The following is a 13,057-nucleotide window of genomic DNA, read 5'->3' on the forward strand; positions in this document are numbered from 1 at the left end:
AATACAGTAGTACAACTTGATATTAGTTTGCTTTACATTACAAATGCATGTTCTTAGTGGCATACCAGTGTCTGATACTATCTGACAACAGTAAAAATACGTCATTTATTTCGACACATTGGAGAAATGGAGATCAATAGTAGAATACATGATACTGACCTTTACATTTGTTAGTTGTTTTATCGAGGATGGCCTTTGCCGACACGATCTTGCCGTATCTATGAGCACAAGAAGAATCAAATGTTAATAACAGGACGTTGCTCTCTTATCCTTTAACTGTATTGATTATCACTACAATATGCATACATTCTTGTTTTAAAGGTCAAACCCTAATTCAATCTACAGATCCTCTGTATTTGGTACAGTGTGTGTTATGAAGGCTCAAAGGGTAAAGCTGGTTGAAATGATGTCAATACAAATCAGTCTACAACCCAAATATGGTTGTAGTTACGTCATTTCTACCACTTTCACAGTTTGCCTTCAAATATATGAATTAATGAAAAAAAATACACCGTGCCCTATATCACAGACAGTGTCGATTTACTTCTAAACTTATATAACAAGGGCTGGGAGTCAGAACGCTCGGCTTGCACAAGAACGCATGACATCATCGCTGAAGAAAAAGGCGGCCATTTAAGCCGGGTGAGGCAACCGGGTTGTGAGGCTTGGAGGGAACACATTGAGCCGGATGCCCACACAGCACACCATGTTATTTCAGTAGACTCATTTAAGAGAATCCGTTCATTATTGCATCTCCAACCACATTGTATCTTGAACCGAATTAACCCTCATACTAACTGGCACCTCTGCCGAGTCACTGAATAATAATTACAACAGATTAAAGACAAGAAGATTAACGCGATCCTTGCAAACACGCATGGCAGTATTTACACAGTAGCATACAAATGTATATATAAATCTCTGAAAGCTTTGGGCAGTGTAAAAAAAAATAGCAGATTGACTCCCCACATAGGGACCTTGCTACATTCATCCCAGTTGTCAGAATATGTCAAATATGTGTGGTGGGATGTAGATATATAAAGACAAAACAAACATTGCTACAACAGCGCAACATTATGTCAAAGAGGAGCCTAACGCTAGACCAAAGAGAAAACGATAGATGCCTAGCAGAGTCTAACTAGTTGTTCATGCCAACACTCCAGTGTTACAGTACCTGGAAATACAGCCAGTGTCATAAACTGCGCTCAAACTCAAGACAGAAATGCCCGAGTTGAAATGATGCCAAGCCGTTTTGCGGAACTGGTATTTTAAGGACGTGCATCATGCTTTGGTTGAACACAAACGCTTGGCCAACATTAGGCCTGGTTGCAATGAAAGGCTCTTTCGCTTCTGCTTTGTGCCCGGGGAGCAGGCCACCACCGTTGGGAGCAAAACACAAGCAAACAACACAGCAACGGCGGCTGTTGCCCCTGGTAACATGGTTGAACGCTTCGCTCCGTATGCTTGTGGTCCAGAGGCCAGAGGCGCACAGAGACAAACCCAACCAAACATGACAACTGCTGCATTCACCAATCCCAATACTGTAGAAAACAGTCACGTTCCCTAATCTCTCGTCTCTACAGATACAGTATCATGTAAGCACAGTTGGTTCATCCTTGGTTGCCATGGTTTAGTTGGTTGGAGGGGTGCTAGCTAGTGGCCTTTATGCTTGGTTCATGCATGATCCACATGAATATGGTATTGGCATATATAGTTGGAACAAGCTGTTCTAATTCATCATAATAATGTGTGTCAGTCAATCAGTGCTTGTGTAGACTTGTGTGTGTGTGTGTGTGTGTGTGTGCGTGCTGAGCAGTACTCACGGCTGGCAGAGCTTGACCAGGTCCAGGTCAGTGGTTGTGTGTGGTGTGTGTGTGTGCTGAGCAGTACTCACGGCTGGCAGAGCTTGACCAGGTCCAGGTCAGTGGTTGTGTGTGGTGTGTGTGTGTGTGTGCTGAGCAGTACTCACGGCTGGCAGAGCTTGACCAGGTCCAGGTCAGTGGTTGTGTGTGGTGTGTGTGTGTGTGCGTGCTGAGCAGTACTCACGGCTGGCAGAGCTTGACCAGGTCCAGGTCAGTGGTTGTGTGTGGTGTGTGTGTGTGTAGGCTGAGCAGTACTCACGGCTGGCAGAGCTTGACCAGGTCCAGGTCAGTGGTTGTGTGTGTGTGTGCGTGCTGAGCAGTACTCACGGCTGGCAGAGCTTGACCAGGTCCAGGTCAGTGGTTGTGTGTGTGTGTGCGTGCTGAGCAGTACTCACGGCTGGCAGAGCTTGACCAGGTCCAGGTCAGTGGTTGCTGGAGGCAGGCCGCGGATGTACAGGTTTGTTTTGCTGAGCTGGTCCCATCCTGTGGTGCTGCTGTTGCTGCTGGTGCTCACCGTGCTGGGGCTGGCTGGAGCCATGGGGTACGACTGCAAGGAAGAGACACGGTCAGGTACACAGTAAACACACGGTCACTCTGTTGCCCTCCGTCAACAGCGGTGTTTGTGCCTCAACCAGGAAAGAAATGGGAAATCCTGGACAGACTAGAGACGAGTTTCAACTCAGACACATTTGTAGTTACAGTGCCCACCCTTGGTAAATATGAGAAAAACAGGCTGTAAAAAAAAAAGTCTTTATTGTTTATCCTCTTGGTCTTTCATTGAAAATATTCACAAAAATCTAAACTATTAATTTGAGTAAAATCATTGAAAGAAAAAATACATTCTGAACATAAAACAGATATTTTTTGAAAATATATGCGTGCCACAATTATTGGCACCCCTTCATTCAATACTGTGCGCAACCTCCCTTTGCCAAGATAACAGCTCTATGAGTCTTCTCCTATAATGCGTAATGAGGTTGGAGAACACATGGCAAGGGATCTGAGACCATTCCTCCATACAGAATCTCTCCAGATCCTTCAGGATTCCCAGGTTCTCACTTGTGGACTCTCCTCTTCAGCTCATCACACAGGTTTTCTATGGGGTTTAGGTCAGGGGACTGGGATGGCCGTGGCAAAACCTTGATTCTGTGGTCAGTGAAACATTTTAGTGTTGATTTTGAGGTGTGCTTTGGTTCATTGTCCTGCTGGAAGATCCAACCATGCCCCAGTTTAAGCTTCCTAGCAGAGGAAGTCAGGTTTTGATGTAATATCTGCTGGTACTTGATGGACTTCATGATACTATGTATCCTAACAAGTTGTCCAGGGCCATTGGAAGAAAAACAGCCCCACAACATCCAAGATCCACCACCATACTTCACAGTGGAGACGAGGTACTTTCTCTGCATGGATATCTTTCTGTCTACGCCAAACCCACCTCTGATGTTTGTTTCCAAAAAGCTCTATTTTGGTCTCATCTGACCATAGAACCCGGTCCCATTGAAAGTCCCAGTAACGTTTGGCAAACTGTAGGAGCTTGAGTTTGTTGTTTGATGACAGCAAAGGCTTTTTTATGGCAACCCTCCCAAACAACTTGTGGTTACGTAGTCTGATCGTAGTTTTGGAGACTTTCTGACCCCTCCTTGGAGTTTTTTTTGGCCACTCTAACCATCCTCCTCACTGTGCGTGGGGTGAATATAGACACACATCCTCTTCCAGGCCGATTGTTAACATCTCCTGTTGCTTTAAACTTCTTAATTATTGCCCTGATAGTGAAAATGGGAATTTTCAACCGTTGAGGTGTTTTCTCATAGCCATTTCCTGATTTGCGCAGCTCAACAACCTTTTGTCGCACATCATTACTGTTTTCTCAGGTCTTTCCCATTGTGATGGATGACTATGGGAACTTGGCCCTGGGTGTCACCTCATGTTTATACCCCAGTGAAACAGGAAGTCATGGCTGACCACTTAAGTATTCCTAATCACTCAGGTGAACTTAAAAACGTTAAATATGCATGGGAATATACTTCAGGTAGATTTTACTCGGGAATTTCTAGGGGTGCCAATAATTGTGGCAAACATGTTTGTAGAAAGATATTTCATTTACTTTTTCAATAATTTTACTTCAATTCTTGTGAATATTTTGAATGAAAGACTAAGAGGTTAAACAGCAAATATATTTTTTTACAGCCCATTTTGCTCATATTTACCAAGGGTGCCAATATAAGTGGAGGGCTCTGTATATGGTATTTACACAGGAGAGACAAGAGGACATCAGGTACACACAATGTCACTGACTAAACACACACCAGTATGCAGACAAAAACACAACCATACACAGAGACAAACTGGTGTCCCTTGTCTACAGAAATATGAAACATGGCCTCCAGTGTGGCCTTTGTGCCACACCCAGAAAATACATCTGGGAATCTAGGAAATCCCCCCCCCCCCCCCCCCCCAACAGCCCACAATAACCTCAGTGGAATCCTGGACACACAACAGTCTACAGTCATGTCAATTCCTGTCAGGAAACGTACACAGTACCATGATGTTCTTCATGCTTTTACTCGAGGTGAGACGCAGGTAGCTGATAAGACCCACGGCACACTGAGCACAGACTATCAACACGGCTCAGCTATATACCTAGCTTCCCCTTCCTGACACGCAAGGCAAAACAGTGCCCCCACCCACCCACAAGCTAGTCTATAGTATAACTGAATCAACCTAAGTTTATGACATGACAGGCTCGCGTGCCATTCTTAGCTGGGTGACGTGAGATTGAGATTATATTTCACACCGATTAGTACAGTGTATGCCATCTTATCAAGTCATTTCCCATCTGGTTTTGGACACCCCGCCCATGATGACGTTCCAATTGTGTATTGTGATATAATGTGTGAGTGCAGCTGGGAGATAACAAGGTTGTATGTGTGTGCATTTGACTCGTGCCCTAATCAACTGACAAACCACAGTGAGTTACACACAGTCACATATCGGGTCAATGCATATAATTGTAGCTCCAACACTAACTTGAGGGCATCAGTGGTGGGGAAAAGTACCCAATTGTCATACGCTAGTAAAAGTAAAGATACCTTAATAGAAAATGACTCAAGTAAAAAGTGAAAGTCACCCAGTAAAATACTACTTGAGTAAAAAGTCTAAACGTATTTGGTTTTAAATATACTTAAGTATCAAAAGTAAATGTAATTGCTAAAATATACTTAAGTATGAAAAGTAAATGTAATTGCTAAAATATACTTAAGTGTCAAAAGTAAATCATTTAAAATTCCTTATATTAAGCAAACCAGACAGAACAATTTTCTTGTTTTAAAATATACAGATAGCCAGGGGCACACTCCAACATTTAGACATCATTTACAAACGAAGCATTTGTGTTTAGTGAGTCCGCCAGAACAGAGGCAGTAGATGACCAAGGATGTTCTCTTCAGAAGTGTGTGAATGGACCATTTCACTATCCTGCTAAGCATTCAAAATGTAACGAGTACTTTTGGGTGTCAGGGAAAATGTATTGTGTAAAAAGTACATAATTTTCCTTAGGAATGTAGTGAGGTAAAAGTAGTCAAAATATAAATAGTAAAGTACAGATACCCCCAAAAAATGACTTAAGTAGTACTTTAAAGTATTTTTACTTAAGTACTTTACACCACAGAAGGCCATATAGTAGTTGTCAGCACTACACACGCTACATGGCCCTACTAGAACATTTAGTAGTGGTGAGTTTGTGTAATCTGTTGAGCTCGTGCATCAGCTATTCATCTGTGAAGAGCACACTTCTCTAGCGCCATCGAAGGTGAGCATTTGCCCACTGAAGTCGGTTACTACGCTAAACTGCATTCAGGTCAAGACCCTGGTGAGGACGATGAGCATGCAGATGAGCTTCCCTGTGACGGTTTCTTACAGTTTGTGCAGAAATTCTTCGTTTGTGCAAACCCACAGTTTTGTCAGCTGTCTGGATGGCTGGTCTCAAGTCGATCTCGCAGGTGGAGAAGCCAGATGTGGAGGTCCTGGGCTGGCGTGGTTACACGTGGTCTGCGGTTGTGAGGCCGGTCGGACATACTGCCAAATTCTCGAAAACGACGTTGGAGGCGACATATGGTAGAGAAATTACATTCAATTTTTTGGCAACAGCTCTGGTGGACATTCCTGCAGTCAGCATGCCAATTGCTTTAGCCATTTTTAGCATGTTGTTGTGTGATGAAATTTCACATTTTAGAGTGGCCTTTTATTGTTCCCAGCACAAGGTGCACCTGTGTAATGACCATGCTGTTTAATTTGCTTCTTGATATGCCACACCTGTCAGATCAATGGATAATCTTTGCAAAGGAGAAATGTTCACTAACAGGGATGTAAACAAATTTGTGCACATTTTTGAGAAATATGATTTTTGTGCGTATGGAACATTTCTGGGATCTTTTATTTGCAGCTCCTGAAACACAAACTTTACATGTTGTGTTTATATTTTTTGTTCAGTGTTATATATATATATATATATATGTGAAAAAGTATGTGCCCCCTTTCTGATTTTCTCTATTTTTGTATATTTTTGATACTGAATGTTATCAGATCTTCAAAAAACAAAATATTAGATAAAGGGAACCTGTGTTTACACAAATATTTAATTAACAAAGTTAGAGTATGCAACTCCCAATTCCCCTGTGTGAAAAAGTAATTGCCCCTTACACTGAATTGTGCCACCTTTAGCTGCAATGACTACAACCAAATGCTTCCTGTAGTTGTTGATCAGTCTCTCACGTCACTGTGGAGGAATGTTGGCCCACTCTTGCATGCAGAACTGCTTTAACTCAAGGATATGTGGGTTTTCAAGCCTGAACTGCTCGTTTCAAGTCCTGCCACAACATCTCAATTGGGATTAGGTCTGGACTTTGACTTGGCCATTCCAAAACTTCAAATGTGTTGCTTTTTAACCATTTTCATGTAGACTTGATTGTGTGTTTTGTATCATTGTCTTGCTGCATGACCCAGCTGCACTTCAGCTTCAGCTCACAGACGGATGGCCTGACATTCTCCTGTGGAATTCTGATACTATAGAAGGAACCATGAATTCTTCTCTGTAAGGCAAGTCGTCCAGGTCCTGAGGCAGCAAAGCATCTCCAAACCATCACACGACAACCACTATGCTTGACCGTTGGTATGAGGTTCTTACTGTGGAATGCAGTGTTTGGTTTTCACCAGACATAATGGGACCCATCTCGTCCAAAAAGTTGATTCAAGTTTGCCAAAAAGCACCTGGATGACCATCAAGACGCTCTGGAAGAATGTCCTACGGACAGATGAGTTAAAAGTCTAGCTTTTTTTGGACGACATGGGTCCCATGATGCCTGGTGAAAAGACATTCAGCACTACCATTCTTTCTAGAGTTTTCTAGCATGGAGTCTTTCCATTTCACCAAGCTCCAGAATGTCGTCAGTGAAATATAATGAGATGAATAGGGGTAGGAGTTTTTTCTCGTCACATGGTCAGGAACAACTCCTCACCCTGGTTCTATGCATTGCAGAATGCACTATAGGCTATAATAATAATAATAATAGGTGCTTATATTTGTCCTTATGTGTGAATTGGAAATGTGTTTTTTGCATATCCCAACTCCCCCATTACTCACAGCAATTAAGGTTAAGTGCCTTGCTCAAGGAAACAATAACAGACTTGTCACATTTTCTGGTCAGGGATTCAAACTAGCAACCTCTGTTACTGGCCCAATGCTCTACCCGCTAGGCGTCCTGCCACTAGGCTATTTCCCTGGTGACATTCTTGCGTGGGGTGCTGTCTACACTCCTTCCATCACGGTTCCTTTCTAGTACTACAGTCTGGTGTGTCAGTGGGAAACTACCACACATTCTCTGAGGCAAACCAGAGCCCTCCCCTTCAAGGCATTTCCTTCCTCTTACTCATTAAAATAGCTCCAACCCTGCAGAAGCCACTCTAGAAAAATCTAGAATGGCATGCAGCAGTCCGATTCAACTGTGAATTAAGAAAAAACATGTTCTGCCTTCCACCATTTGAATGCATATTTACCAAAACAAAATGGTGATTGAGCTAAATTACATTAAGATGGCCAACAAATTGAATTAGGGCTAGGAATACTGATATTGTTTAGGGTGGAGATATCCAAACCTACCCACAGAATGCACACATAATCACCTCCATCTTGTGGACTAGAATCACTAACGAAGCAAAGAATGAAGAACCATTGCATAACTAATTCAGATAACCACCAGATGATTATGTCTATGGATATCTTTACGGGTGGAGATATACTAAGCCTCCATCTTGTGGACTAGATGGTTGAATCAGCAGCCCAGTCTCATAGACTAGACGTAACATCACTGGGTCCAAGCTTCCTGCCATCCAGGACCTATATACTAGATGGTGTCAAAGATTCCAGTCACCCAAGTCATAGATTTTGGGTGACTGTCTGCTACTGCACAACAAGCGGTACCGGAGCGCCAAGTCTAGGTCTAAAAGGCTCCTTAACAGCTTCTACCCCCAAGCTGCTGAACAATTAATCAAATTGCCACCCGGACTATTTAGGCTAACTATTTTTATTTTACCTTTATTTAACTAGGCAAGTCAGTTAAGAACAAATTCTTATTTTCAATGACGGCCTAGGAACAGTGGGTTAACTGCTTTGTTCAGAGGCAGAACGACAGATATTGTCAGCTTGACCTTGTCTGCTCAGGGATTCGATCTTGCAACCTTTCGGTTACTAGTCCAACGCTCTAACCACTAGGCTACCTGTTGCCCCAATTAGAGTTTAAGCAACAAGGAAATGGCACAACGATTTCTGCATCGGGCGAATAATGCAAACGTCTAGCAACCCAAAGGTTGCGTGTTCGAATTTCATCACAGACAACTTTAGCATTTTAGCTAATTAGCAACAACGTACTACTTTTTAGATACTTTTCAACTACTTAGGATGTTAGCTAACCCTTCCCTTAACTTTAACCCTTTAACCTAACCCCTAACCTTAACTCCTAGCCTAGCTAACATTAGCCACCTAGCTAACGTAAGCCACAACAAGTTGGGATTCGTAACTTTGCATAAGTTTTGGATATTGTATGATTTGCAATTTGGAACACATCATACGAATTGTAATTTGTAACATATCATACGAATTGTAATTTGTAACATATCATACGAAATGTAATTTGTAACATATCATACGAAATGTAATTTGTAACATATCATACGAAATGTAATTTGTAACATATCATACGAAATGTAATTTGTAACATATCATACGAAATGTAATTTGTAACATATCATACGAAATGTAATTTGTAACATATCATACGAAATGGATGATGGACATCCACAAATTAAAACATACCATACGAACCCGGATTTACATTTACTATGTTACCTCTACCCCTGAGTCCAGGTTGGAATCAGTGGTGAACTACAGTGTGGAGTGGTAAAGAAGGACTGAAGTACCAACTCATTTAGATGACTACCTGATTATTAGACCTATTGGAATCATTCAGGGCGGATATAGCTACAAATCGCAATCACCTCCATCTTGTGGACTAGATGGCTGAATCAGTGGTGAACTACAACAGAGTAGTGCGATAGAATCACTGCACTGCTGACTTGCCTAGTTAAATAAAGGTTGAATACATAAAATAAATACAAATGTGTAGCTACACCTGAAAAGGCTCATTATAGATGCATGAACACCCATGTTCACTCCAGCACACTGACCCACATTAGGCAGAAGCTGAGCATGCCACTCACTAGAAGGCCTACTGGGCCGAACTAACTCAGGTGGTGGAGCAGGGCCTACTGTATCACTAGGCGGCCTATACAGAACATGTTCTATTCTAACAATACCGACAAGGAATCGAAGATGTACTAGGACTACATCGCTTCTGTCTGCATCATCACAACTATTGTATATTATTCAGTTTTTATTCCATTCCTATTCTATTCAATCCTACAAGGACTCTAACAAATGAGACATGTGAACGACAATTCAAATGCCATACATTTGTGTGGCCTATTTTCATTAAAAACATGCTGAAGAAATAATGTATTTCTCCTCCAAGACTTGGGGATGTAGAGATAGAATATCTCTACAATAGATAGAATATCTCTACATTTGAAAAGCCGGGGAAATAAAACATTGTATGTTCAGTGTATAGGTGATTCTTCTTGTGAACATTATAGCAATGTTATTATAGCAGTAGGCATAACAAATGTTCAGCATCTAAACCTGGGTTACATGGACCATATGGAGGATCTCTCTCTCCCTCTGTCCTCCAGTAAAAGAGTGCGTAATTCTATCATAAATCATATAGGCCTACCCCTTCATCAGTTACCTTCTGAATGAGCAATTCAATGCGTATCTGAATGTAATTTTAAAAAAAATCCTATTTAGGGAATCAATCTATTTGGATGATGGTTGTTATAAGCCATTAGGGCATAATACAATAAAAGCTGCTAGATAGGCTATCCTGTAATGCTAATTCAAGGACAAAGCCGATAATATAAAATGGACACTAATGCACGGAACAGACTTGACCAAAATGTAGTGTAGCGCGCTACTGACAGTCACACTACATGACTTTGCAACCTGACTGTCGGTGAGCGGTGTTATAACATTATAATAACGACTGTCGCTTCTAGTGACCGTGTTAACTGAGGTGATAAGACAGTGGGCCGTACGCGCACTCGAATTGGATGCGTTCAAGGGACTTATGGAACCGTTTTGGACCATCCCAGCCAGGGCTTTTTTGGCCTACCTGCTTCCGATATGTGCTCTTCAACGGGTTGGCAGTGTTTGCAAAGATCATCCTGGATAGCCTATTCCAGTTATTCCGAGATAAAAAAAAGCTTGTTTACTCCCAAAAAATGAAGCTACATGCAGACCCGTTTATTAGAATCCAGTGGGTTTATTTTGACAAAATCCGCATATCGACCGGGTTAGAAATAAACTCTGGTATTTCCGTTTTCGATCCTGATTCAAATGTCCTTGTCGCGTTGTCACATCTGTAGGCTACCTGACATATGCTACACTGCGTAGGTTATAGGGTTTAATCCCACCAAAGTGTCGTCCAACCCAGGCAGAAAACTCAGTTCAGTTCATTGATCTACGACGTCCTGCTGACCGCTCCTGAGTCCCGCCTTCCACAGACCAAACCATTGCGCATACACTAGAGGTATGTTTCAAGGTATAATCAAATGACCTTGCTATTGAGTACGGTTAGTATTACTATTCTGAATACAGAACACGTTTCACTGTTTGACAATCAACAGATAACCAGTCACTACCATGAAATATACATGTAATACGCAAATTAATACATTGTTTCAATTAGTCGTTCCCCATACGCTGCGTTTTGTTGACGCCCACACATACCATACATTCTTTACCCCCTCCCCCAACCCCTCCCTCCCCCTCCCGGAGCCCAATGGTTAAAGCGAGAAATGAGAATTGACAGGTCAGGATGTAAAGGATAGGCGGTTCTGTTAGATAAGCAAAATACTGTATCATGTTGTGCCTCACCAACATGAATAGTTAAGACAAGGCCGTGTCTATGTTGTTTTTAAACAGGGACAGGGACAAAGATCGGAAGGATATTGGTTAGATATAGTGATCTATTGTAGGCGATTTCCTCCAGCTCCTGTGACGATGTAGACCTAAGGACGGTGGGAGTAGAAACTAAATATAGACTGATCTATGACCAATTAAAAAGTGCACTCTAAAAGTTCAATCTGTAATGGGAGGGTATATTCATGTCAGATCTCACTGCGCTCAGACCATCTTGAATGATTTAGTAGGCTAGAGGAAACCATTACGAATGCACCTGATATTTATCAAGAATAAGCGTCTTTGCAGTGGAGGAAAAAATACCCAATTGTCATACTTGAGTAAAAGCAAAGTTACAGTACCTTAATAGACTCAAGTAAAAGTCAGCCAGTAAAATACCACTTGAGTAAATGTTAAAAGTATCTGGTTTTAAATAAATATACTAAAAGTAAACGCTATAAATCAGAAAGCACGATTTTCTTGTATTTTTTATTTATTTACAGATAGCCAGGGGCACACTCCAACACTCAGGCATAATTTACAAAAAAAGTATTTGTTTAGTGAGTCCACCAGATTAGAGGCAGTAGGGATGACCATGTGTTCTCTTGATGAGTGCATGAATTGGACAATTTTCCTTGTCCTTCTTAAGCATCTGAAATGTAACGACTCAGGGAACATGTAAGTGAGGAAAAAGTACATATGATCCTTAGGAATGAAGTGCAGTAAATGTAAAAGTTGTCCAAAATATAACAAATATAGGAAAGAACAGATACCACTCAAACACTATGTAAGTAGTACTTCAACGTTACTACAGTTACTTTACACCACTGCATCTTTGAATATACAAAAATATCTGTACCATTCAGTGGCCTTTTGTTGTAGACAGTCCTATTCATGTATGTTAAAATGTGTATATACAGTATATATATATACACATATACATTGCATTACTTTTTCCACATTTTGTTGTGTTACAGGCTGAATTTAAAATGGATTACATAGAGAGTTTTGTGTGGAATTATATTTTTTGAAATTATGACAAATTAATTAAAAACGAAAAGCTGAAAATGTCTTCAGTCAATATGTCAGGGATTCCCAAACTCAGTCCTCGGGACCCCAAGGGGTGCACGTTTTGGTTTTTCTCTAGCACTACACAGATGATTAAAATAATCAACTAATCATCAAGCTTTGATCATTTGAGTCAGCTGTGTAGTGTTATGGCAAAAAAACTAAACGTGCAGTCCTTGGGGTCCCGAAGACTGAGTTTGGGAAATGCTGCAATAAGTATTCAGCCCCTTTGTTATGGCAAGCCTAAATAAGTTCAGGACTAAACATTTGCTTAACAAGTAACATAATCAATTGTAGTTCAGTTCATGGACTCACTCTGTGTTCAGTAATAGAGTTTAACATGATTTGTGAATGACTACCTTGTCTGTGTACCCCACAAATACAGCAATCTGTAAGGTCCCTCAGTCGAGCAGTGCATTTCAAACAGATTTAACCACAAAGACCAGGGAGCTGGGTAAAAAAAAAAAAAGAATAGCAGACAATGAATATCCCTTTGAGCATGATGAAGTTATTAATTACACTTTGGATGGTGTATCAATACACCCAGTCACTACAAAGATAC

General features: G+C 41.3%; 1 protein-coding gene across 14 annotated transcripts in view; it reads right to left on the reverse strand.

Annotated features, from left to right (window-relative positions):
* The window catches only part of LOC139413030 (RNA-binding motif, single-stranded-interacting protein 1-like), a 24,318-nt gene extending 13,087 nt beyond the window's left edge, over window positions 1-11,231 (reverse strand). For 8 of the 14 annotated variants that reach the window (XR_011634756.1, XR_011634753.1, XR_011634752.1 and 5 more), the window contains exons 1-3: window positions 10,640-10,984; window positions 2,258-2,409; window positions 160-218 (exon numbers count right to left, since the gene is read on the reverse strand). Coding sequence is in view for 8 of the 14 variants with exons in the window: in XM_071160017.1 (XP_071016118.1) it covers window positions 160-218; window positions 2,258-2,409; window positions 10,640-10,690 (262 nt within the window). In the remaining 6 variants the exon portion in view is untranslated. Of the gene's footprint in view, window positions 1-159; window positions 219-2,257; window positions 2,410-10,639 lie in introns of all 14 variants that reach the window. The other 6 variants (XR_011634755.1, XR_011634754.1, XM_071160015.1 and 3 more) reach the window with 3 other exon arrangements.
* Between the last annotated feature and the right edge of the window lie 1,826 nt (window positions 11,232-13,057).

Source organism: Oncorhynchus clarkii, chromosome 7, assembly GCF_045791955.1.
Source record: "Oncorhynchus clarkii lewisi isolate Uvic-CL-2024 chromosome 7, UVic_Ocla_1.0, whole genome shotgun sequence".
Lineage (NCBI taxonomy): Eukaryota > Metazoa > Chordata > Actinopteri > Salmoniformes > Salmonidae > Oncorhynchus > Oncorhynchus clarkii.